Consider the following 26,484-nt stretch of genomic DNA (forward strand, 5'->3'; position numbering starts at 1 on the left):
GAGCGAGCAACTCTGCTGGCCCAGGCTGTTCCCCATGCCCTTGATAAAAGTAGCCGTCTCCTTGGCCAGAGAGTCATTTGCGAAGAATACAGTCTGAGAATGGGGCCCTGTATTTGCAGTGACTGGACTTGACGGATGTGGGGGTAATGAGTTCTGCTTTCCTTCTGGGCACCAAGGAACAGAGGCTTTGAAATCTGGGTTGAGCTGCGAACCAGGACGTGTGACTGTGCACAGGGGAGGTCCAGCCCCTGTCCACCCTCCCAGACCTTCTGCCCCTTCTCCCAGGGAGACAGAGGCTATGTTTCCTGGGCAGTGGTCTCTGGGCAATTGTCAAGTCTGTCCCCCAATCATTGCAGAAACCCTGGTCTGGGGGAAGGGAGCTGCACCTCTGCCACCCTGGCCTAAACCTAGGCCGATGGGGCTCTCCGGCAGCCCGCCCCCTGCGTTCACCACCGCTGGATATAGGTCACTGAAAAATAAAATTTGGTGGGGGGAGGGTTCTTTGTATATGTCAGTATTGTTCTTGATGTTGTGTATATGTATTGTCCAAACTTTATACCAACCATATTAAGGTAGAGTTCTCCCATTTCAAAGATGGAGATACTGAGGCTTAGAGATAAAGTCATTCTCTCAGGGTTGCACATCTACTAAGTGGCACAGCCGGGCTCTGAACTAGCTTTTGGTCATAATCACGCTGTGCCCCCATCACCCTGTCCTATGACGGGGTTTTTGAGTCTCCAGTCTTGGGCTGTTTGAAAGTCCTTGATGCTTTTGACTCTCACATCCACAGACTGCTAAATTCAGCTGCTTTTTCCTCTTCAGGATCTTGCACACACCCTTCCTCTTTCTTCCTGATATCTTCCTGCCTCCCAACTTCCCTTCCTGAAAGCCAAGAAATAACGTGTCCTTCTGTCCCTGCCCCTCAGGCTTAGTTGATGTCCTTAAAAGTCTTTTCGGGGCTTCCCTGATGGCTCAGCGCATATAGAATCTGCCTGCAATGCAGGAGACGCAGGTTCGATCCCTGGGTTGGGATGATCCCCTGGAGAAAGAAATGGTAACCCACTCCAGTATTCTTGCCTGGAGAATTCCCATGGACAGAGGAGCCTGGCGGGCTACAGGCCAAAGGGTTGCACAGAGTCCAAGACAACTAAGCACAGAGGCACGTGGAAGTCTTCTCCCTCAACCGTGGAATCGGCCTTCAGTGCCCTTTGCCGTCTCACCTTCCAGCAGCTCAGCATGCAGGTGGAGCCTGTCTCGCTCCCTCTTTCTTTACCCACTGGGCAGCTGATCCTCAGGGCTGATTGTGTGCCAAGCTCTGTGCTGAATAGCCTGGAGAAGGGGACGTCTGGCTACGTATCCCAGTTCCCTCCGCTCCACAACTGGTCCATCTCCATTTCCTCAGCGGAGCTGCCCACAGGCAGGATTAACGTCCATTCTGCCCTTTGGCCTGCAGTCCTGACCCCCTGCCAGGGAGAGGGCACCCAGGAGACTCCTCCTCCAAGGTGTCGTCCTTAATCAAGGAAGGCAGAGACCAGGACTCCCTAGCCAAGAGCCTGGCATTCCTCCAGGGCTCAGCTCCGCCAGCCTCAGGCCACCCATCCTTGGGCTCTTCCTTCTCTTGCCTCTCGATGCTTCCGTTGCTTCTGTTCCTCTGTTGACCCAGCATGTGCAGATCTCTCCTGTTCTAAATTCCACATCCTCTCCTTCCCATCCTAGCCAACTTCTCCAAAGAGAAGGAAGTGGCAGCTTCCTCTAGCCACCCCCAGCCCACCTTAGACCTTCCCAGGTCTGTCCTCCGCTCTGCTCCATTGACCGTTCTTCCAATTTGATCTCTCTGTGGCATGGCTCCCTGGTAATTGACCGTCCTCTCCTTCTCACTCACTCCCGATCACCTCTGAGGACTCTGCACCTGTCTTTTGCTTCTGCTACCTCTGACCTTCCTTCTCCAGCTTTCCTTCCCACTCAGAGTCACCTCTGTCCTCCCTGATGGCCTTTCATCTTGCACTACCTTTGACGACTGGATCCTCACCTATGGCATGGTGACCCCCATCAGCCTCACAACTCAGTGATTCCATCTCTAGCCCTGCTGTCTCCCAAGCTTCAGTTCAGGCTTTTGTGTGCATTCCTATCAAGGCATTCACCCAGCAAGCCTTCGCCAGCTGTTTGGTGTGGATGTAGCTGCTGCTCCAGGCTGGGTGCTGTGGGACTCACCCTGGGGAACTGTAGAGGGTCAGGGGGGATGGACACTGTTTAGATAGCTTTACTGCCTGATAGAAAGCAGTCAGTGCAGCGAGGGATGGGGAGAGTGGTCTCTAGCCCAGGTGGCATCATTAGGAAATCCTTGGGTGCCTCCAACTCCATTTTAAACCCAAAGCAAACTCTACATTACCTCTCTGAGCTGACTTGGCTTCTTTCAAACATGGCATCACTTATTGTCTGAGTCTGGGACTGTAGCTTGGTGTATCACCTTAAATGCCTTCAGTGTTGCTTTGAACGCAATAGGTGTTCCATGATGACTTGCGAAGTAAATGGAGTCTGTCCTGTTCATTTGCTCAGTGCATAAGGGCCCTATGGGGCTTTCTACCCAGACCAGTGTTCCCCACCCCCAGCCCCATTCTCCATACCACCTGGAGCTTCCTTACCTCCTGTTCTGATTGTGAAGGTTTGTTGAAGTGTTTACCTCCCTCCTGACAGGGAGCTTTGAGGCCATGTCTCTGCTGATCAAAGAGGACCCCAGGCAGGTGCCTGGCACACAGCAGGTACTGGGTAAATAATTACTAAATGAAGAATGAATGAATCTTTGTATTTTCGAGTCCTAGCAGGATGTCTGCCAGTTGTAGTACAGCATAAGGGCTAGTTGAAGACATGAATGAGCTGATTTAAAGAGAATTTTGATGTATATAAGCCTGACTTGTCAGGGCCACAGTCAGGGTCCTTTCGTAATAGGTTCATGGAGATGCTGTTGGAGTTCCTGGCGGTGCCTCCATGTGGGGCTGTGCCCTGTCTGTGTGCTGCCAGGCTCCGAGCGGAGGGGCTGAGATGTGGGGTCTCCACACTGTGCTGCAGATGCAGCTGGTGGGCTCCTTGCCCACCTCTGAGCCTCCCTTCTCCTTAATGAGCACCCTGAAATGGTGCTAGGCCCTGTTTCATCGCGTGAGCCCAGGGGGGTCCTTGGAGGACATTGGAATTGGGGCTTTGGGTTAACAGGTCTTTGGACCCTTGCAGATGGCAGGCTCCGATCTGCTTGGGGTTGAGGCGGGGTAAGGTGCCGGCCAGCGGGCTTCAATCTCGGTTTTCTTGCTCTCTCTGCAGGCTGCCCGGCGCCCGGAGGAGGCTACTAAGCCCCGCCGGGCCATGGTCCCGTCTCGCAGGACGTGGAACCTGGGAGCCACGCCCTCGCTGCGCGGCCTGTGGCGAGTGGGCCGGGCCGGGGAGCCCGAGCCGGGGATGGCTCGCCCCGCCCCAGCCAGCCCGGCCGCCCGCCCTTTCCCACACACCGGCCCGGGGAGGTTGAGAACTGGTGAGTCCGCATTTTTAAAATGCCTCTTTATTTCCCTTCCTTCCTCCAGATACCAGCGATGAGACCGGGGTTTCTCGCAAGTTCCTAGACTCAGTCAGAGCTGTCAGGTAATTACAGGGTACCGGCAGCCCGCGAGCCGGGCGTGGAGTCAGGGCGTCAATTTCGCTGGGCACTCCTGCCCCGCGCCCGCCCGTCTGTAAAGACCGGCCCGCGACGCCGAGTTAAACGTTAACGCAGTCTGTAGCGCAGAGCGGGGAACGCGGCGGACAGCCACGCGCTCCCTGGCCGGCCGGGTCGCTGTGGCTCTGTGATCCGCCCGTCCTCGGCCGAGCACAAGTGGTCTCGCCCCGGTTTCTGCCCGCAGCTGGTAAACAAGGTAGGTGCAGAGCTGCCCGGCGCCCTGCGCCGTGCCGACACTTGATCCCGCTGGGGCTCGCCGGCGGGTGGCGCGGAGTGGAGGAAAGGCTGCTCTCGAGCGTGGCCTGGCAGAGGGTGGGTGCCATGCGCTCCTTTTAGGTGCCATCCAAGGTGGCCCTGACAGCAGGTGGGCAGTGAGGGAGTCCCTGAGTCTGGGCCCTCCCTGCCCCTGGGGGAGCTGTCAACACTGGCTCTCCTTTCTGGGTCATGTCCCCTGGCGCTGCCAACATCAAGAAGTGGGCGGCTTCTGTGATTCCCGGTGGGGGCTAGATCATCAGGCCTGGGGAGCTGCCCCGTGGGTGTCTGCCAGCCTTGGCTTGGGCAGGTCGTCCTGGAAGTGTGGGGGAAGGGGGTGTGTCTTCAGGCAGGGGACCTTCAGGAGTTTGCTGTCTGACTGCTCCTGACCTACTGGGAGAGGGCTGTAGAGGGCCAGCCTGTCTGAGTTAGCAGAGCCCTTCTGGGACATAAGGCCAAGCCCCTCCATGTACAGAAGGGAAAACCGAGGCCCAGAGAGGGCACATAGCAAGCTCCAGTTCCCTCTCTCCCACCTCACTTGTACCAACAGTGGCAGCCAAAGCGCTGCCCTCCACGGTCTCATCTTTGGGGCCAGTGAGGCTGATGTTGACCCTGGAGTCTTCCTGGGAAAGCTTGGCCTCTTGAATCAGGTGGCCCCAGTTGTCTGGAAGGAGCTGAAGATGATCTCTACCCTGCAAGATTGTCCAAAGGATTAAGACTGTAATATGAATGAATAGTATTGCTTTTCTGGTTTAAAAAAAAAAAAAGAAAGCAAAAATTGAAAAACAAAAACATGTTATCTTGGAAAACTAAAAAAAAAAAACATAGAAAGGTATAAAAAAGAAGACTCACCTAGAAGCTTGTCGCCAAACACTTTATATAGTTCCTTCCAGTCCTGCATGCGCATATAGATCTCTTAAATTAGTATTATGAGGCTTATGTGACCATACAGACTTTTATCCACTTTTAAAATTTAAGACAAAGGTCTGATGAAATCCTGTGAGTGAAATGCTAAGCATGGTGCCTGCCACTGGGTAGAGTTTCAGCCAGTATGGGTGTCCCTAGGCCCCTCTACCCACCCACCCACCCCCGCCCCCCACTTACTGCCACTTTGAGAAGGGAAAGCAAGCAGAAGGTGGGTTAGCACATGGGATTGGAACACTGGCTTCTTGTGACCCTGGGCATATTATTAACCCTTCTGGGCCTCCGGTTCACACCTCTCAGGGTTGTTGTAAGGAGCTGTTGGTCTGCATTGATGACTACCTTCTGTGTGAGCACTTTACATGTGTCACCCCATTTAATCCTCATCATGTGACTGAAGTTGGTTCTTAATGCCCATGGTATTGACAAGGAAACTGAGGATCGGGAAGGGAAATAAGGCCTGGAAAGCACTTGGTCCAGTGCTGGCAGTCAGGATGTGATAGCTCCCCAGGTTGGGAGCTCTGCAGTTTGCCCCTTGAGTCGAGTCCTCTCTCCCATCCCGTCCAGCTCCACAAGCTATGGTGGAGGGCTGGGGATTAGGGGTGAATGGGGTATTGAAGCCACAGTCAGCCCTCTTCTGCCATCCGGTGAGGAAGGTGACGTGTCAGAGACTCGAGAGGATGTGCTTTAACTGGTCCTGGATGTGCTCTTGAAGGCCGCGGGGACCAGGCCACCCAGTGTGGGGTTGGTCTTTATGAAGGCAGGGGAGAAATTGCCACCTAGAGGCAGCGTTGGTAATGAGGTCACGGCCCCGGGGTGTACCTCCTGTGAGGATTAGCACAGCCGGGGTGGCGTCGGCTTCCTTCTGCTGCCCTCTGTAGAGGGTTGCTGGTGGGCACGTGCCAGCCCTAAGGCCACTGTGGAGGGAGGGGAAGCCCCCACCTCCGGGGTGGGGGGGGGCTCTTGGGCGACCTCCTGCAGAGGATCCCTGGGCAGTTTGTGGTGAAGAAAGAGCGCAGCCCCTGCTCAGTGCCAGGCCTTCCCTCCGTGCCGGGCAGACATGTGAGGGCGTGTGAGTCCCTCCTGGCAGTGCCTGGGCCGCCTTGAGTGTGTGAAAGGGGAGCTAAGCCTCAGCCCTGGCCACTGATCCCCGGCCAGCAGCTTCCAACCAGTGTCCGGCGTCTCACCTGTCTCCTCTGTCCTGGGACAGGGCGTGGAAAAGACAGCCCGGCCGGCGGTGACGAGGACTCGGGCGCCCGAAGTGCAGCTCGCCCGGCCCTGGCTCAGTGCCGAGCCCTCAGCGTGGACTGGGCTGGCCCCGGGAGCCCCCACAGGCTCTACCTGACCCTGCAGGTAAGTCCGGGGGCTGTCAGAAAAGCCAGGTGTCTAGCCGGGCAGGTGTGCCGTGGCCCTTTGAATACCAGCCATTGGCCTCCTCTGGGGAAGGAGGCCACGAAGGAGACGGGTCTCACGCCTCCTGCCAAGCTCCTCATAGCACACCCACTGGGAGCCTGCCTGCGTGGGGCAATTTGCTTTATTAGGTTATCTGGCGGGAAATCTCACAGGAGATGACAGGAGCTTCTCAGCCACGCCCTGACTGAAGTGTTAAAGTGGGAAATGTGGGGCCTTCAGTGAGAAGCTATTAGGAAGATGGGCAGGTTTTTAGGGGAGCTGTTTATTCCCACTGGGGCATATGAGTCCATGGGGGCAGCGATACTTAAATTTCCTCATTTAAAGTGAGGACTTTACCAAAACTTGATTTCTTTTCTCTTGCAGTTGTCACTGCAAGTCAGTTATCACGGGGCTCTCAAAAGACTGACTTTACATTTATATGTATAGTATTTGGTTGTAGAATGAAGACGTCTTGATAGCAATAATGATATTTACTGAACGCTGGCTTTATCCCAGGCGTTGTGGCATATATTATATATCTCACATCAGTCCAAGACACGGTTACTGTTTTATGGATGAAGTAAAGGAGGCTCAGAGAGGTTAAGTGATTTGCTACTGGTCACACAGCAAGCTGGGATCTGAACATGATGAACTTTAAAAATGGTATAAAGAACTCACACATGTGGTATCTAATATTTAGAAACTGAATGTCTCCTGTGGTCCTGTGTCTTTGAGAAATCCACTATTAATTTATCTTTTCTATACAACTACTTGATTGTGTTTATACAGTTTTTATTCTTTATTTTTGCCTTCTATTCTTTGACTAGCTCTTTCCCTCAACAGTAAGTTTTGGTGATTTCTTCATGCGTATCAGTATATAGAGAACTACCTCATTCTTTTAAACTGCTTCATAATATTCTGCTTCAGGGCTTATCTCACTGATCTGTATTGTTTCTGATTGCAAAGAGCTCCTTAAACAAATACCTATGAATTCATGCACCTAAAACTTTGAGCAATTTCAGGATAGCACAGACTCTGCAGTTTTATTTTTGCTGCACCACACAACATGTTGGATCTTAGTTCCCTGACCAGGGGTTGAACCTGAGACCTTTGCACTGGAAGTACAGTCTTAACCACTGGACTGCCAGGGAAGTCCTTGTAATTTTTTAAATGGACGCATCTGTTAACAGATATTTTTGCAAGTGCCTACTCTGTGTTAGAAGACTGTGCTGGCACACAGTCAAGAAGAGAAATAGACCCGGCAGTCTAGCAGAGAGGCCAGGATGGGCAAACATTGACATAATGGCTGAGGATGAAGGATCAGAGTTATCTGGAGGTGTTGTCAAGGTGTTGCCCCCAAGAAAGATTGTGTGTGACAGGGGCTACCTTGAAGGGACCCAGGCAGATGGAGGGCAGGGTGGGTGCGGGAGATAGGTGCCATTTGAGCGTGTGGCTTCAAGTCCTGATCTGAACATGAACCCCTTGCTTGTTGCTTCAGAGACAGTCTTGGGCTTCCTGGTTTCTCTCATCCCCTCTGGTGTGGTTCATCTGAAGATGGAACCGAATGGTCCGTTTTGGTTTTTTTTAACCTGTAAGTTCTGCTAGAAATGCAGGTCTGGTGCAGGAACAGTTAAAAAATACTGGAGAACCATTTTTTTTTTTTTAAATCGGACTCAAGCCGTTGGTAGTTAAATCGGGAGGTGGTCAGAAACGGGCAGCCTTGAGTTGGGTGGAGGCTCTGTTCTTGAATTTTGATTATGGGCTGTTGGGTTGTGGTTGCTGCTGAGTCCTGGGGTCAGCAGATCTACTGAGGATGTGAGATGCTGCTGCCAGCCGCCAGTTTCCACATGCGTGTTCTTCTGGGCTGGTGAAGCTTTATTATGTTTATAGGAGCTTCGCTCGACATGGGGTGTGAGGTTCAAACAGGGACCCAGACCCAGTGAAGTGACCTGGTGGGCTTGGTGACCTCCTCCACCAGCTTCTCAAGCAGTTAAAACCCGATTCGCTCCCTTTGGAGGCTGCAGAAATTCCCAACCCCCAGGGGCCTGTCTGCCCTTCCTGTGGCTTGGCCAACGGGCCAGAAATAGTGTAACCTTTGCTCTGGACGGCAAATGGAAACTTCCAGCTGCCGCCGTTGCTGCCGCCAGTGACAAGGCTGCTCGTGCTGGTGTGGCAGTTGGTCAGAGGGTGGGGATAAAATTAAGTCGGAGGGAATTTTCCTAAATACGAGACATGCTCACGACCGTTCCTTCTGGAGTAGAAAGTGGAGTTTCTGTTTTAAGAATGGGATGATGAAGCTTCAGGGAGGGTTAAGTAACTTGCCCATGGTCACACAGCTCACCTGAGTCAGACTTCACACCCAGGCCTTTCTGACTGTAGACTTGGAATATTTTTTAAACATAGCAATTGTCTTTTTGTTTTGAATAAGGTTGGCACAAAGACACACCAAAAAGTGCCTGTAATCTCCCATTCTGGATAGCTTCTGTTATCAAAGATAACAAAGCAGAACACCACAGATGCTTACGAGGTTAAAAATGCAAATGCCAGAAAGGTTCAGATTGCAACATAAAGCCTTTCCTTTCGCCTCATTTTCTCTTGCAACAAGTTTCTTTTGATTTCCCCAAAGTTTGCATGTGTGCTCAGTTGCTCAGTCATGTCCGACTCTTTGCTGCCAGGCTCCTCCGTCCATGGGATTCTCCAGGCAAGAATACTGAAGTGGGTTGCCATATCCTCCTCCAGGGGATCTTCCCGATTCAGGGATTGAGCCCACATCTCCTGCATTGGCAGGTGGATTCTTTACCACTGAGCCACCAAGGAAGCCCATCCCCCAAATTTAGATGATGCCCCTGTACCATCACCCAACCTCCAGAGGAAACCAGATTTGGAGAGGGAGGGGAAAGCCTCTTATTTCCGTCATCCTTAAATGGGATTACATCTTACCTGTGGTTCTGTTCACACCTTACCTGTCGTCTTGTGCGAGTTGCATGTGATTTTCTCTGGTTGAAAGGCTCCTTCTGCCTCTTGCCTCATCTCCCCGCCAGTTCTCTGGTCTCTTCTCCTCCAGCCTTCTTTGCCTAATTCCTCCTTAACCTGGAGACAAGGGCTCATGATCCCGGGTAGCCATGCCTGCATGTGCACCATGGCCTTGCCCTGCTCGTGTGGACCCGTGTGCCCCCTCCTTGGCAGTCCCAGACTGGGTGCCATATGAAGGGGTATGGGGGCAGCTGACATCACAGGTGGGGGTTGTTGCCCTGAGATTGCCATGTGCCTGGTGGGGCTGGACAGGCCTGTGAATGGTGGGACGAGGGTCACCACTGCACTGGTGACTCAGGGCTCACAGGTCAGCCAGCTGAACTTCACTTGAGGATTTCTAGATGCCCAGGAACCTCGTTTGCTGGTCCTGAGGGCCGGCTGCCGATGAGGGCCAGGGGAATGCACTGCTCCCTCTCGCTGTGAGATCTGGGTGCATTTTCTTCCGGACTTCGGGCCTCCTTGTTCCCATCCACCCACACAGTGAGGGGTGGACCGGCTGGGTCTGGGGGCCTCACCAGCTCCGGGAGCATGCGCCATCCTCAGGCTCCACGGGGGTCCCCTCCCCACTGCAATCCCCCCTCTTCATGTGAGGATTCTGATTGTGTCTTGGCAGCAGGCCCTGCGGGACAAGGGGTGCGAGAGCAAGAGTCAGGGGACGAAAGAAGAGAAGCCCCTGAAGAGGCAGGCGCCGGCCCCCAGGAGGGACCGGGAGGCCCAGGAAGCTGGTGGCGCCATGAATGTAGAGAAAACAGGTAAAGGAAGCCTGCCCACCCACCTGGCAGAGCCCTGGCTAACGCTGATGTCAGAGGGGAGGCTCTTGTCCCCAGACACTGTCCTTCTCTCCTGGAGTGGCCGCCTTGACATGGAACTTGGAGACCCCAGCCTGCCCATCCTGACTCCAGGGACGCCCTCTTCCTGGTGCCACTGGGCGCCAGCCAGTGATAAGCAGCTTTGGCTAGCACACGCTGGGGTTGAATTTCCCTGCTTTTTTGTCTTTTCCCCAGTGTCTGTCAAAAGCAGGACGAGGGTGGCAGCCGCAAAGACGCCACTGCCTGCAGAGAGAGGCCCGGCCCCCTCCTCTTGTGTATCCGTGGGTCCATCAGGGACCCAGAGGCCCTAGGACGGGGATTCGCTCTGCCGTGTCGAGGCTGGGAAAGAGGAGCTGGTGGCTCCAGTCTTTTCTGGCGAGGCTGACAGTTCTGGAAGATTCTGTGGGCCCCCTTTGTGGAGTTCCCCAGCAGGAACCCAGAGCCCAGCAGCTGTTGGGGAAGGGCATTCTCAAGAAGCCCGAGGGGAAGGCCAAGAGTGAGTGGGGAAAGGAGCTGGCCTTTCTGTTTGCTGCCTCCTGTCACCAGAGATTGGTTTGTGTCTGAACTTGCAAGGTGGAAGGAGCCACCCGCTTCTCTGAGGTTGATCCAGGGCCTCCTTCACCTGTCTGGGCCCGGCACTCATCTGGGGCCGGGTGTTGGGGTCTGGCCAGGCTGTGAAAGTGGGGGCAATGTCCAGCCAATCCAGAGGTCTGACTCTTGTTTGTGGGTTCGGGGCTGAGCTTCCCCGAGCCTGGGTGCCCTTGAGGGGCAGTGTCCAGGCAAGGTCTCAGAGAAAGAAACTGTCTTCTGAGAATGAGGATGGACAGCTGACCTACTATGATGGTGCAGTGGTCCCTCAGCTCCCTTGTAAGTTCTCCTTTAATTGCATCTCTCCCTCCTCTGCTGTTCTCTGTTAGTTTCCTCAAGGTCTTTTCCTCCCCAGTAAATGCTCTCCAGGCCCCTTGCAGCTCCCCTGGCACATGGGCACCATGCCAAGGTTAGGATGAAGTCCCCCGGCTGTGGGCTGAGGGTGAGATGAGCCATGTTCCAGCAAGGAGGGCTATTCCAGGCTTGCTGGGCCACACACCTGCGCACCCCTCATGGGTTTCAGGTGCCTGCCCAAGGTTGCCTCTTTGGACAAGTTGCCATTGTCCCTGTTTCAGAGGGAAGCCCCAGAGCGATCCTCCCACCCGGCTCTGAAGTGGCAGTGCCAGCTCTTGGACCTAGAGTTGAGAGTGTTTCCTGCCACCCCACGGCAGTCTGCAGAGGGCACAGGGCCGTGCTGGTCACATGCTGTCTATGGCAGCTCCGGGTGCTGGCCTGGAAGCATCCGTCTGACCTCGCGCTCTCTAGAACAGAGAGCAGAAGCCTGGCCAGCTGTGTGTGACACGCATGCTATGTCACATGCGGGCCGCATGGCCAGAGTCCCCTGGCCAACCAGTGTTGGCCCCCATTCTGGCTCTCCAGAAGGCCTTGAGTCAGAGCCAACCCTTGGGGTTGGGAGGAAGGGAAAGAGAGTCTGTGTGTGCAGGGCCTGCTTCTTCGAGAGTGGATGGCTTCTCACTGTCCACCCCTCCTGGGCCCAGTGCTGAGCTGTCCTGTCCAGCCTGGAACCAGTGCCATCTGTGCCCCACGTTCCCACTTAGTCCAAGAGCCAGGCTGGCATTTCAGCTTCTCTGCTGTCTCATTGAACACACTTGTCACCTTCCCGTGGGTCAAAGCTGGGCTGTGTGACTTCAGGTGCAGATGACTTTGTTTCTGGAGGCTGGGGTCCCCCCCTCCCCCCGCCGTCCTGTCCACACAGGGCTGCAGCTTCTGGGACCTGGTGTTGGGGAGCTCAGATGCCCCGGTGCTCCGCGAGGGTGGAGGCTTGCAGCAACTCTTCACGCCTCACTCTTGGACACCTCGTCCTGCCTCACGGACTTTGGCCAGGACCCGGATTAGGCTGCCCAAGGCGGGAGGCAGATCCCTGCCCTTCCAGCCTCTCCTCTGTCCACTGCCCCACCCCCTTGCCAGCTCCCCACCTGCAGAGACTGTGGTCCTTCTTGGTGCCATAAAGCAGGCTGTGGTGGGCATGCCAGGCCCCATTAGCAGGTCCCAGGCCTTGATTCTGTGTCTCTGTCCTTTTGTCCATCTGTCTGTGTCTCTTCTGCTCCTGGTGACAGGATGGTGGAAGGCGGAGACCCCCCCCCCACCCCAGTATTTATCCCTCCCTCTTGCCTGTGTGGTCCCTGTACTCAGTCCCACAGGGGTGTGCCTGGGAGCATGCTCGGTGATGTTCCTGCTTGTGAGCTGCTGCATTTGATCCTGTGTCCTTGTTCTTGCACACGCACACCTCCGCTTGTTCTCTCTGTGCGGTGACCACTCCCTGCGGAGGGCAGGGGCCAGGCTGGCGAGCCCCCACCTCTCTTCTCCACTCTGGGGAAGGTTTGGGGTGTAAAGAAATCACTTTCCACCAAGGATAATGTTTTCTGGGGAGACAACAGTGGTTGCCAGAGTCACATCTTTTTCAACTGCAGGTCCCTGCAGGCTGGCCATGGAGAGGATATTGCCCATCAAACCTAGAACATAGGCTTTGGGGGAGTAATGAGTGGAAGTTGCTTTCCTGACTCCTGGTCCAGGCAGTTCTACCCACCAGAAACTTCCCGCTAAAATGGCTTCCTCCAAGGCAGGCCCTGGAGGCCCCTGCACTAACCTACCCACACCCACTAACCCCTGCTGCTGCCCCAGCCTTTGCCCAGCTCCTTTGTCTCCTCTGCTTGCATCCACTCCCCATCCCCCTGGTCCATCCTTCCATGACAGGCCCCTTGTCCTCAGCCAGGCTGGGGCCTCTGCTGCCCCGCTGATCGGCCGCTACTTTGCTCATAGGTGGGCGGCCCTTTGGCAGCGGGAGGTGCTCGAGCCTGTCGGGGTCGCCCGGTGCCGCCCCCGTGGTACATAGGATGGTGGAGGCCATGTCCCAGCTGCGGGAGGAGAAAGCCCAGCTGCAGGAGGAGCTGGTGGCCCTGAGGGAGAGGCTGGCTGTCCGCGACAGTGAGCAGCAAGCCACGTCCACGCAGCTGCAGAACCAGGTATCTGGGGAGGGTGGGACGGGCTGAGGCCACTGCCCACTGTGGAACAGGTCGGAGGACGTCGCCCAGGGTACCTGGGACCCTCCAGGCCACCCGCATAATGGACAGATGGGGTCTCCTCCCCTGGCTTGGGAACACACGGAGGCCTGGGCCTCCCAGCCTGGTCCTCCACGTGCCATTCCTCATGGTTACCAGGTGGCCAGATCCGCCTCTCCATGAGTGACAGGCAGCATGTGTAGATGTGGGCAGAGCAGGAAGGCGCAGGGATGTTATGCTCTGAGGCTGGTGCTGAGTCCAGCTGAGCAGTGGGGGCGCCCAGGTGGACAGGCACGCCCTGGCCTGTGGCGGCTGCAGTCTAGGAGAGGACAGACATTTGTCACTTGCATTTGTGTAAAGTTGGGAGAGTAACAAAGTCTCTGCTGGTGGGCGCATACAGAGGGCGTGAGGGCTCTTACCAGATGCTTTTGTCAGGGAGATCAGGACCTGTAGCGGGGAGAGCTCTCCCTTCCCCGACTTCCCTTGGTTTAGTTTGTCTGGGCACTTCACTTTTGAAACAAGTTTTGTTTTGGTTTTTGAAGAAGTTCACTGAGGTAGAATTCACATTCCATAGAACTCATCCTTTTAAGGTATACAATGTATGGTCTTAAGTATATTAGGGTGATGATGCAGCCATCACCGCTGTCTAATTTTAGAACATTTTTGTCACCCTTCAAAGACCTATTAAGTCACTCCCCATGTCCCCTTTCCCGCAACCCCTGGCAACCACTGCCCAGCTTTCTGGCTTTTTAAAAAATCTTTTGGCCTCACTGCATGGCATGTGGGATCTTAGTTCTCTGACCAGGGGTCAAACCTGTGTCCTCTCCATTGGCAACATGGAATCTTAACCACTGGACCACCAGAGAAGTCCTGTGTCCTGCTTTCTGTTTATACGGATTTATCTGTTCTGAACATTTCATATAAATTAAATAATACGTGGCCTATTGTGACTTTAAACAAATGTTTGCGTGCGTGCATGCTAAGTCTCCTCTGTCGTGTCTGATTCTTTGTGACCCCCATGGGGTAACCAACCAGACACCTCTGTCCTTGGGATTCTCCAGGCAAGAATACTGGAATGGGTTGCTGTGCCCTTCTCCAGGAGATCTTCCCAACCCAGGGATCAAACCCACATCTCCTGTGTCTCCTGCATCGCAAGCAGGTTCTTTACCACTGAGCTACCAGGGACGCCCCTAAACGAATGTTTAAGAAACATTTTTTTCCCCTTTAATTAGCAAAATTGACTTACTTTTTAGATGGGAAGTTGAGGGTTAAGCATCTCAGCCTTTTTGGTGTCTTTGAGCAGCAGCTCTCCAGGAAGTCCTGACCCCTTCCCTTATCCCAACCCCCACTCCTCTGGATGATCTGGAGAATTCAGAATGGTTCCCGGTCTTGGCTCATATTTTATTCCTGCAAGCTCTTGTCTGAAAAAGTATCTCAGGAGATGCACCTGAAGGTTCAGGTCTCTGAACTCTTGGAAGGGTCTTGGAAGGACCCACTCTTGGAAGGGTCTGACCCTGTGGAGCTGAGGGCCTGGAGCCCTGTCCATGTCCTGACTTTGGCACTACTCATCAGCTGTGTGACCTTGGGTTAGTTAATTACCACTCTGCACCTCAGTGTCCTCATCTGTAAAATGGACATAATAACAGTAGCTAGTGAGATGACCAGTATTACTGGTGTCACCACCATCACCACCCTCATTGTTACTGGGAGGAGTGTTGGATTTGGAATCATGTGCGCAGGGTTTGAGTACTGGCTGTGTAGCTATAGTAAGTCACTTCCTCTCTGAGCCTTCATTTACCCATCTCTAAACTGGGTCTAATGTTGCTTCATGGTTACTGAGCAGCTCAGTTATGAAACTGGACAGAAAAGTGGATCATAAACTGTAAAATGCTGTGCCTTGTGAGGTGTTACATCTGTGTGCTTTGGTTTCCTGTCAGCCTCACTGTGGTTTGACACAGATTGACCTTCTTGGTTTTTCTATATGTTGCTTCTCTAAGAAAAGCCCACCATGGAGTACCCTCCACCTCGTTCTCAGGATGCATCCTGGTTCCCATTCTTGTCCAGATTTGTCTTTGAACTCAACTGGCTTTGCCATGTTGCTCTTCCTGAAAACTCACGTGGCCTACTGGTTAAGATTGAGGGCTCTGCAGGGGCTCCAATTCTAGGGCCAGCACTTAATAGTCAAGTGACCCTGAGTAAGATTAACCAAGGCTTAATCTCTTGGGACCTCAGTTTTTCCTCCTGTAAAATGGAGATAATAATAGTATGTACCTCAGAGGATTGGAGGGTTCAGAGTAAAGATCTAATCAAGAAATCATTGCCAAATCTAATGTCATGAAGCTTTCTCCTTGTTTGCTTCTGAGAATTTTATATATAGTTTTAGCTTTTGTGTTTAGATCTTTGATCCATTTTGAGTTAATTTTTGTATATGGTGTTAGTAAGTGTCCAACTTCATTCTTTTGCATGTGGATATCATTTTCCCAGCACCACTTGTTGAAAAGACTATCCTTTCCTCATTAAAAATCTTAGCACGCTTGTCAAAAATCGGTTGACCAGATACATGAGGGTTTATTTCTAGGCTCTCAGTCCTATTTCATTGGTCTATATGTCTGTCTTTATGCCAATTCCACACTTTTTGGTTTACTGGAGCTTCATTGTAAGTTTTGAAATCAAGAAGTGTGGGTCCTCCAACTTTATTCTTCTTCAAAATTGTTTTTGCTATTTGGAATCTTCTGAGATTTCATATGAATTTTGGGATGGACTCTTCTATTTCTGCAAAAACTGTTGGTGGGATTTAAATAGAAATTGCATTGAGTCTATAGATTGCTTGGGGTAGTGTTGACATGTCAGCAATATTGTTTCCAAACTATGAATGCAGGATGTGTTTCCATTACCATTATCATCTTTAATTTCTTCCAGAAATGTTTTATAGTTTCTAGTGAACAAGGTTTTGCCTCCATCGTTGCTTTATTTCCACATAGTTTATTCTTTCTGATGCTATTGTAAATGAAATTGTTTTCTTAATTTCCTTTTTGTATTGTCCAGTATTAGTGCATAGAAACACAACTGATTTTTAATGTGTTGTATCCTGCAACTTGGCTGAATTTATTAGTTCCAGTTGGCCTGATTTTTTAATGCTCAAGTCAGTTGCCACCATTTAAATCTTAGTTAATTTCCTATAAAAATCTCAGCTTCCTGTTTTTGTTATAAAATGCTGGAAGATGTGGCACCTCTGGGCTGACATTCCCACATGGTACCCACTGCCTGGAGCCCAGTAGCCAGTCCTGCCTTTGGTGGAAGGGAGCATCCTTCAGTGAGCCCCAGCCTGCACCACCTTTGCTGCCCCATGCCCTGCCTTACGGCTCACTCGCTCAGGCATTCAACACTCTCTCTACATGTGTTTACCGAGCACCTCCTATATACCAGGTGCCATTCTAGGCCCTGGGAGTGCATTGCTGACACAGTAGACAAATGGCTCTGCCTGTCTGAACTCTCATTCTGTTACTAGAACTCATTACGGAGCTGGGCCCTGTCCTAAGCACTTTGCATACGTTATCTCTTGTAATCTCACTTAATGCTCCGGACCTCCTCTGTAAGGCAGCGTCACTCTACAGCTAAGGATTTGGAGAGAGGCATGGTGGGCTTGAGACATGTCCAAGGTTGTCCGGCATGTAGGGCAATGTCTGTATTAGAAAGCTGGGCAAGTCCGGCCTGAGAGTCCATGATCCCATGACCCTTGGTGGCAGAGAACTCACATGTGAAAACCAAGCAGTAGAGGCAGGGTGGATGGACGTAGCCAGACAGGCCTGGTCATTGGTCACATATGTAGGCAGCCAGGAGTCAGGTCTTCTGGGATGGGGAGTGTGTTGGGGGCTGCCCCTCGGGCCTCTGGACTGTGTTTCCTTGGGGCAGTCTGGATCCCAGGCCCTCTCATTTTCCCAGCTCAGGAACCCCTTGATCTCACCACTGGGATAGCCCTCCGTTCCTCCGAAGACAGCTGATGATGGAGGGCCAGGCTTGGTGGGAGGTCGAGGGTAGGTAATCAGTAGGTTGTCTGCCTTGAAAGGAGCAGACAACTGGGAAAACGCAGACCAGCTCAGGCAGCCCCACCCTCTGCTGAACCTGCTTCTGCTGAGAGATGTAACTATGGGTTGGCGTCAGGTCAGCAGACGGGCCCCATCTCCCAGGTCTCCCCCAAGGCTGCCCTGCACCAGGCCTGTGACTCAGTTTCTCTGGATGACGAGGAGACTGAGCTCAGGGAGTGTGTGTATGTTAAGTCGCTTCAGTCGTGTTCGACTCTTTGCGGCCCATGGACTGTAGCCCACCAGGCTCCTCTGGGATTCTCCAGGCAAGAATACTGGAATGGGTTGCCATACCCTCCTCCAGGGGATCTTCCCAACCCAGGGATCAAACCTGTGTCTTTTATGCCTCCTGCACTGGCAGGCAGGTTCTTTACTACTGGTGCCACTTGGGAAGCCCCAGGGGGAGTGTTGCGCAAACTCAGCCTGGTCCCTTCTCAGCCCTGGGGTTGACTGTGTGCTGTCCTGGGGGTCATCATGGCAACCTGTTAGGAGCCTGCTTGCCCCTCTGGCTGACTCTCGTTGTGTACAGATCCAGGTATGGTCGCTGATTCAGAGCTGTGCTGGGTGTGCCTGTGGGGTCCCCCTCCCACAGAAAGCTTTGCCGTCTGGTCAGGTTCATCCTCAGCTCCCCGTCTCTGCTCTGATTCTGCCGCCCGTCTGTGGTTCTGTCTCTGTCTCCATTGCCCATTGTTTTCCCTGACTCTGAGGGACTCACCCGTTCCCCCTCCCAGACTGGGAGAAAGCTGCCATCTTCCCTGCGGCCCCCCCGACTCGGAGCCGAGCCCTCTGTGTGGGGGGAGGGGTCCCGCGCCTGGGCAGCGCATGTTCTTCATTCCCGGGCCCCTAATGGAGCTGGTCGGCTGGGGCACAGCCACCGCACACCATGGGGTGGTTTGTGCCTGACCAGCTGTCCTCCGGTGTCAGCGTGTCCCCCCACTGCCCGAGACAAGCCGGGAGAGGACGAGGGTCTGACATCTCTGACAAGAGGGGTCTTTTACAGCCTCTTCCTCATGCCACACCTCACCCCTAGCCTGGGCCCCCAGGGCAGCCTCTGCCTTTTGGGGGTACCCCTCTGAAATTCCAGACAGAGGCTTGGCACTCTCAGAGTTCCAATTGTGATGTAAGAAGAGAATAGGAACTGGGCTGCAGGCAGATGGCAGGTAAGCATCCTGATCACCCCCCGCAGGTAAACACTGGAAACCCCCACTTTCGCTGCACTGGATCTGAATGCCAGTGGCGTTGGGGACACATGAGGTCTGAGCACCCCCAGCCCGGTGCCAAGGAAGCAGTCTGTTGGGGTACCAACTCTGTGCAAGTGGGTCTTACTGGGTGATTTCTGAGGAAGGGGAGGAAGGTGGGGGACCTCAACCTTTCAAAACGAGGTGGACTCCACCTGTTTCAGGGTGGAAGGAGTGCAAGATAAATATATATTCTTTGAGACTTAAAAATTACTGCAAAGTGTTAAATATTTGTCAAACATAATCCTGCTGTCCAGCACCCTCTACTTTTTTGTATTGCAAATGCAATTTTGTTTTTGGATTTTTCTTTGACTTAATACTTTGAGGAGCCATTCCCTACGTCATTTAAAATTCATGATAAGTATGTAAGTAACAGTTACACAGTAGTGTATGAGTGCATTTACAGTGACCCACCTAACCATTCCTCCAATGCCGGGCATTCAGGTTATTGCCAGTTTCGTGACTAAGGAATGAAAGGGAGCTCTATTCAAACTCCCCTCTTGGGCAAAGGGACTGAGCATTCTGTGTGCCAGACTCTTAATAGAAGCGGGCGTTGGCGTGGGCAGAGAAGTGGCATAGGCTTTGCTGCCTGCCTTGGTCCATGTCCAGTGCATTGCTAGGAGGGACGTGCTGGTGGAACAGGTGACAGAGGTGACCTTCTCAGGTGCCCGCCCTTAAGTCACCTGCTTGTCCGCCAGCAGGCTTTGGGCAGCCAGGCTTGTCCTCCAAGCCCCTCTCTGGGTCTTGTGTCTTGTACTCCACTTCCTCAACTACGAGTGAGCAGCTCGCTGGTGTCACTGGTCTTTCCCTCGGAGGTGGGGTCACGCCTGTGACCCAGTTCCTCCCCCAACCTGCTCAGAGAAGCAGAGGCCAACTTGTGGTTCAGCCGCTTTCTCCAGCCCCAGGAGATGGCTGGTTCTGAGCTCGTGCTCGACCAGTTGTGGATGACATCTCAGCCGTATGTAGTGGGGAGATTTAATATGCACAACCTGAAAATCCCAATGTCTGGGCTCGCTTGAAAGGTCAGAAGTTTGGCAGCACTGGGCCTGTGTCCCCACCCCCCGCCCCACTCCCACCTTCTTCAGCTGGATCTTGGGTGTCTAGTCCTGCATCGCCTTTCACCTGCTTTACCTGGCTGGTGGACCCTGTAGGCAGTAGGCTTTGTCTCCTGGTGTTTAGTAATAGCCAGCCCAAGGCTTCGTGGCCTGCTTGTGTAAACTGCACCTCCTCATCTCCGTGGAGGAAGCCTGACTCTCTCACGGTACTTTTCCCAAGGTTCTCTGTGGTCATCACAGAATGTTCTGCAGGGAAATCCCTAAACATGCTCTGATGAATGCTGGTGTCAAAGTCCTCATCTGCATTTTGGGTTATTTCCGAGGGGAGAGTTCCTAGGGGTGGGCTGATGTGAAACCAGGGTCTAGGCCTGTGGGGAGAACATGCAGCACCCCTGGAATCCTGCTGTCTGGGGGCTGGTTTCTCCTCCTTGGGCTCTGGCTGAACCAGGTCACCCTCGCCTCTTGATGGAGTGCACACCTCACGGCTCTCCAGCAAGGCAGATTGGAAGCCGGGGTAGACACAGATCCTATAGGTGTGCTGATCACTAGCAGGCTGGTGTCTCCACAGACAAACTCCCCAGGAACCACTCAGAGTGGAAAATTCTAGGGACCGATCAAGGACCAATCCACGTTTTGTAGTGCCTGAAGTTTATACAATTTGGAGACCTTTTAAGAGTTACAAATACAAAAGTAGGTACAGACCTGGGCAGGGGTCTGGGCAAGGCAAGTGTCCTGAGGGTCAGCCCCTTGAGTCCCCCGTCAAGCCGCCCCTGGAGTGGGCCCAGGGGTCACCTCTCTGTGTTCGCTCCCTGGACTCTCCTGAGAGCCCAGGCTGGTGGGTCCTGAGATGGGAGAGGGTGCTGAGAGCTGTAAGGACGAGGTCAGGTGCATCACACCTAGAGTTCAGGTGTGGTCTGATGTATGAACACAGAGAGGGCTGGGGCCATGGGGTCGGGCGAGAGGCCTAGGAGTGAGGAACCAGGCTTACCACCCTGGCTTTGTGCTGGCAGGTGGAACACCTGAAGGAGAAGCTCATAAGCCAGGCCCAGGAAGTGAGCCGCCTTCGATCTGAGCTGGTGAGCCCAACAACGCCATCCAAATGGGGCTGAGGGGTGGGGAGAAGCTTCCAGGTACTTTTCACCACAAGGTTGCGTGACCCATAACGGGAGGGAGGTTAATTGTTGTTTGCTGATGTAAAGCAGGAGTGTGATCTCTGGGTATATAAATATGACTTTCCTTGTTACTTTCACACTCAGGAAAATAGAATGAGAGGGCTGGGGTGCAGCCACCACCCTCCTCCACCTCTCCTCTCCTCTGCCCTCATCTTCGTCTTCTCTGGAGCCCCTTCTCTCTTCTCTCCGTCCATCACCGGCCTTTCTTTCTCTTTCCTCCCCATCTGGGCCCTCTGCCTACCCCCCCGCGTACGGTCTCTGCCTCCCCGCTGCCCCATCCTTCCCCACCGCCTTGGCCACATGCACCCCCCGCCCCCCGGCTCTCTGCAGGGAGGCACCGACTTGGAGAAGCACCGGGACCTGCTGATGGTGGAGAATGAGCGACTGCGGCAGGAGATGCGGCGCTGCGAGGCGGAGCTGCAGGAGCTGAGGGCCAAGCCGGCGGCCGCCTGCGCGGGCTGCGAGCACAGCCAGGTGGGCCCAGGGCCCGCGTGGTCCTGGGGCCGGGGGACAGCGGGCTTCACTCCCAGCAGTCACCCCGGCTCCTCACGCTGCCTCTTGCCCGCGGGTCTCACACCTGACCCGTCCCCACCTCCCGTGCCTCTGTGTCTGTCCGTCTGCAGGAGAGCGCCCAGCTCCGCGACAGGCTGTCCCAGCTACAGCTGGAGGTGGCGGAGAACAAAGGCCTGCTGTCAGAGCTGAACCTGGAGGTGCAGCAGAAGACCGACCGGCTGGCCGAGGTGGAGCTGCGGCTCAAGGACTGCCTGGCCGAGAAGGCGCAGGAGGAGGAGAGGCTCAGCCGGCGCCTGCGAGACAGCCACGAGACCATCGCCAGCCTGCGCGCCCAGTCACCGCCCATCAAGGTGAGCCGGGGCCGGGTGGCTGCCTGCTGTATGCACCTGGGCTGTGCCTCGGCACTGGTCTCCGGAGCCCAGGACGGGCCAGACACAGAACAGGCTTGTCTTGGTGAATAAGTGGGTGCGAGGGCTTGAAGGAATCCTTCCAGGTCTGCCCTCAGCCTGGCCCCTTCCCCTTCCTTCTGTCCAGGGTCAGGCCATGTAGGCATCCAGCAACTGAGGCTTGGGGTGCTTGCTGTGAGCCAGGCATGGATGCGATGCTTCACTACATTCTGCTCTCGTCTTTGCCCTCCTTGTCTGTTCTGTGCCCAGCCTTGGGCCACAGCCAGACTCCTCTTGGGCTCGTGAAAATGAGAAGATTGCAGGAGGCCCCTGCAGCATTCTGGAAAGCCAAGACCTCAGGGCTCCTCTAGTTTTTTCTGCGGGCTGTTAGTGGGATGCTCCTGAGGGTCCCCTCAGGGTCCTAGGGTGAGGGCAAGGCACCCACACACCTCTGTGTGCCCGCCCCTCCGCCCCTCCCTCGCAGTATGTCATCAAGACAGTGGAGGTAGAGTCGTCCAAGACCAAGCAGGCCCTCAGCGAGTCGCAGGCCCGGAACCAGCACCTGCAGGAGCAGGTGGCCATGCAGAGGCAGGTGCTGAAGGAGATGGAGCAGCAGCTGCAGAGCTCGCACCAGCTGACCGCACAGCTCCGGGCACAGGTGCGTGGATCATCGCATGGCTGTCGGGGTGGGATGACACTGGGGTCGCCCTGTGGCACAGTGCAGAGGCTGAGCACTTGGGGTCCCACAGACCCGTGTTCCAGTCCCCCTCTCCCTGCTGGCCGTTGTGACCAAGGGCAAGTTTCTGCTCATCTGTAAAATGGTCTGATCACAGAACCCAGCTCCTGGTGGGGCTTGACCTCATTGCAAGATTGACTCAGGGCCCGGCACACACGCTCTTGGAAGGGTACCCTGGTCCGTATCATAACTGACAAGAGATCCTCTGCCCTGCTTCCCAGGGCCTGTGGGACCCTGGATGGCTCTGAGCTGATGCTGGGAAGTAGCTGCACGGAGCTGGCAGCCCTTTCGGGGAGAGAGATGGCTTCCCGTGTGCGTGCGTGTGTGTGAGGGGTGGGGCATCTCGCCGTACCATGGGGTGTTGCACTGAGCTCCTGACCCTGGCTTCAGATTGCCATGTACGAGTCGGAGCTGGAGAGGGCCCATGGGCAGATGCTGGAAGAGATGCAGTCCCTGGAGGAGGACAAGAACCGGGCCATCGAGGAGGCCTTTGCGAGAGCCCAGGTGGAGATGAAGGCAGTGCACGAGAACCTGGCAGGTGAGCCAGCCGGCTGAGCCCTAGCCTCCCCCCACACCATGGCCCTCCACCCCGCTGCCGCTCATCCTGCCCCACAAGGCTCTCCACCCCGCTGCCGCTCACCCTGCCCCACAAGGCCCTCCACCCGGCTTCCCCTCACCCTGCCCCACCACGGCCCTCCACCCCGCTTCCCCTCACCCTGCCCCCACACGGCCCTGCACCCCGCTTCCCCTCACCCTGCCCCACCACGGCCCTCCACCCCGCTGCCGCTCACCCTGCCCCACAAGGCCCTCCACCCGGCTTCCCCTCACCCTGCCCCACCACGGCCCTGCACCCCGCTTCCCCTCACCCTGTCCCCACGCGGCCCTGCACCCCGCTTCCCCTCACCCTGCCCCTACACGGCCCTCCACCCCGCTTCCCCTCACCCTGCCCCACCACGGCCCTGCACCCCGCTGCCACTCACCCCTTCGGGCCCCCACAGGCGTCCGGACCAACCTGCTGACACTGCAGCCAGCGCTGCGGACCCTGACCAACGACTACAATGGGCTCAAGCGTCAGGTGCGCGGCTTCCCGCTGCTGCTGCAGGAGGCCCTCAAGAGTGTCAAGGCCGAGGTGAGTGCAGACCCTGGGTGGCGGGGCTGGGAGAGGCTCTGGAGCCCCTGGGTAGACACAGCATCCCCCAAACTCAGACAAACCCCCAGAGGGCAGCTCCCTTCCCTACCACGCACACGGCTGTCCTCAGACCATTGGAAAAACAGTCTGATCAGGGGTAGGTATTTGGATATTTGTCTTGTTATGAGTCTGTAAAGCAAACACGTCACATGTATCTTTATATCCCATATGGGCTACGCATATCTTTATAACCCAAACATGCTACACATATCTTTACATCTGTTAGGTTTAATTTAATTTTTTCAAGCTGTACTTGTGCAGTATGAGAATAACCAACGTGTCTAAAGTGCCTCCTACATGCCGAGCCTTTTATAGCCATTGGCTCCTTGAGTCTGTGTGACAGCTCGGCAGGATAGGCATGTCTTTGGGGAATTGAAAATAGTTCTTCTCCTTTAATAAAAAAAAATCATGTCAATAATACCTGGACATGTTGAGAGTACACATTTCACAGATGGGCATCGGATGAAAAGGAAAGGCCTCTCTCTGCCTCCCAGCCCGCTCTCCAAAAGAAATCTCTCCCAGCATGTCCCCTAAAGGGCATCCTGAGCATGTTGAAAACTGTTGACATGTGTGCGCATGTACACGCACTTTCCTTTCTCCCAACAAAGGGGAACAGGTATGAGTGTGGCCTGCATCTTGTTTCTTTTCCTTATGAATGGAACTTGAAATCTTCATCACCAGCTCCTATGAATTCCCATTTTACAGATGAGGAAATTGAGGCTTGAAGACATTGAGCCAGTTGCTTCCGGTCTCCCAGCTTCTCAGAGTAGAGCTGAGATTTGGGTCCAACTGAATCCTGTAGTCAAGGGCTGGTGCTATGGAGTGAGGGCTGAGTCCCAGCTCTTTGCTCATCAGCAGGGCAACCCTGAGATTGGCTTAGCTTCTCTGGGGCTCAGTTTCTTGCTCTGTAAAATGGGTCTGGTCGCAGCACCTACCCAGAGGGGTTATTGGGAAAGTCTGACGTGTGACAGCTCAGCTCAGGTGCCCAGTGCAGGGCAGGCAGCGATGAGCAGGCTGTCAGTGGTGGGGGCAGCAACCGGGCATGTGAGGTGGGTGGAAGTGGCCCCCTGATGGCACTGCCCTTCCCCCCAGATCGGCCAAGCCATCGAGGAGGTCAACAGCAACAACCAGGAGCTGCTGCGCAAGTACCGCCGGGAGCTGCAGCTGCGTAAAAAGTGCCACAATGAGCTCGTGCGGCTGAAAGGTGACTGCAGGGGGCGGGGTTGCCCAGCAAAGGGGGCCCTGCCCGGCCTCGGGCGTGCTCCTGCCCTCCCTTTGGCCCCCAGTGCCAGTCCTGGGAGCCGCGCCCTGTCATTCTAAGGCACTGTTGTGATCCCCTCTTTGTAAATAAGGGTACAGAGGCACAGAAATGTCACAGGGAATTTGCTCAAAACTGCATGGCGAGTAAACGAACGGTCCACCTTGGATCCGTCCAACTCTGAAGCCTTTCCTAGTGCCCATGGCAGCCCACCAGGTGTTGGAGGAGCGGGGCACTGAAGTACTGGGTGGTGGGTGGCTAGAATGTCACTTATTCTGATGTGGGGCTTGGTCAAGCTTGAGAGACCGCCCGTTCACCTGCTCTGTGCCACATGCTGTCCCAGACACTGAGGATATGTCTGTGGACCCCACGGAACCTGCCCTTGCCCTCATGGTGCTCCCTTCAGTGGAAGTGGGGGGGCAGACGGTGATCATTAATCACCCTGAGGACCCCCTCAGTGACCCTTTACCTGGGCTAGGGAGGGGTTCTCAGAGCTCCTAAATATCTGACAATTGAGGGTGTCAAGGGTCTTCTTGAAGGAGGTGGAACCAGGGCTGAGACCTGGACTGTGAGCTGGAGTGGCCAAGTGCAGGGAGGTGGGGCCATGCTAGATGTGATGGGGAGTTTTCTCTTCATTCAAGCCTCTGGGATCCCCTCTAAGGGCTTGAAGCAAGGGGCGTGGCATGATTGAATTTGTGTCCCAGTCAACCCCAGGGCTGCCCTGTTGCCTGTGCCCATCTTCTACCTGGTCCCGTCAGCCCATCTGATTCCCTGACTCCATCCTGGCATTCACAGTGCCCTTCCAGAATGAGAGAACAAGCTCCTTGGCTTAGCGGGATCCAAGCCCCTCATTGTGTGTGTGAGGAAACTGAAGTCCAGATGTGTAATGGGTTGTCCATTTTGGTATCCCACCCAAACTGGGTGCAAGGTGCAAAGTCTGAACTCTGAAAACTGACCTTTCCTCTATGTCCCCAAGGTGAGGCTGCCACCCTCAGTTGGTTTACTAAGCAAAAAACGTATTGATACATGAATTCATAGCATAGTGTGAATGACTAACAGCTTTGTGGACCACCTTGCCCTTGGGGGCCTTACTAAGAAGGTAGGGATCTCGTGAGCCACTGGCCTGCTCTGGACACCAGTGGACACCAGTGTGGAGGTAGTCTGGTCTTGACCTGGCCTGTACCTGTCTCTCCTGCCCCATCCAATCTAGGGAACATCCGGGTGATTGCCCGTGTCCGGCCAGTCACCAAAGAGGATGGGGAAGGACCTGAGGCGACCAATGCTGTGACCTTTGATCCCGATGACGACTCCATCATTCACTTGCTGCACAAAGGAAAGCCTGTCTCCTTCGAGCTGGACAAGGTCTTCTCCTCACAGGCCTCACAGCAGGACGTGAGTGTGGCCCCTGCCGGGAGAGGGACAGAGAGACACACTCACCTCACATGAAGGGGGAGAGCTGGACGAAAATAAACGTAAGGGAAGGGAGACAGGATGGAGAAGCCTAGGGCTACATGGTCCCTCTCTTTACCTCTGGAGGAGAGAAGACAAAAAGGGCTTCAGAAGGGCAGATCCATGCATAAGCTAGGGAACTCCCCCGTGGTTCCGCCCATCACAGCCACACCCACTCGGGCCCATCCTACT

The 26,484-nt window shown here is 54.6% G+C and overlaps 1 protein-coding gene across 9 annotated transcripts in view; it reads left to right on the forward strand.

Annotated features, from left to right (window-relative positions):
- The window catches only part of KIFC3 (kinesin family member C3), a 54,397-nt gene that overhangs the window by 21,882 nt on the left and 6,031 nt on the right, over positions 1–26,484 (forward strand). For 2 of the 9 annotated variants that reach the window (XM_055412657.2, XM_055412660.2), the window contains exons 1-13: positions 2,695–2,759; positions 3,313–3,520; positions 6,084–6,226; positions 9,912–10,050; positions 12,976–13,178; positions 20,600–20,665; positions 21,092–21,235; positions 21,385–21,624; positions 22,145–22,318; positions 22,787–22,934; positions 23,395–23,525; positions 24,678–24,789; positions 26,054–26,235. In XM_055412657.2, coding sequence (XP_055268632.2) covers positions 2,709–2,759; positions 3,313–3,520; positions 6,084–6,226; positions 9,912–10,050; positions 12,976–13,178; positions 20,600–20,665; positions 21,092–21,235; positions 21,385–21,624; positions 22,145–22,318; positions 22,787–22,934; positions 23,395–23,525; positions 24,678–24,789; positions 26,054–26,235 — 1,941 coding nt within the window. In that variant the 5' untranslated portion in view covers positions 2,695–2,708. The other 7 variants (XM_055412662.2, XM_055412661.2, XM_055412658.2 and 4 more) reach the window with 6 other exon arrangements.

The sequence above is a fragment of the Moschus berezovskii genome, chromosome 22, assembly GCF_049115385.1.
Source record: "Moschus berezovskii isolate FMDL1 chromosome 22, NW_MosBer_1.0, whole genome shotgun sequence".
Taxonomy (NCBI): domain Eukaryota; kingdom Metazoa; phylum Chordata; class Mammalia; order Artiodactyla; family Moschidae; genus Moschus; species Moschus berezovskii.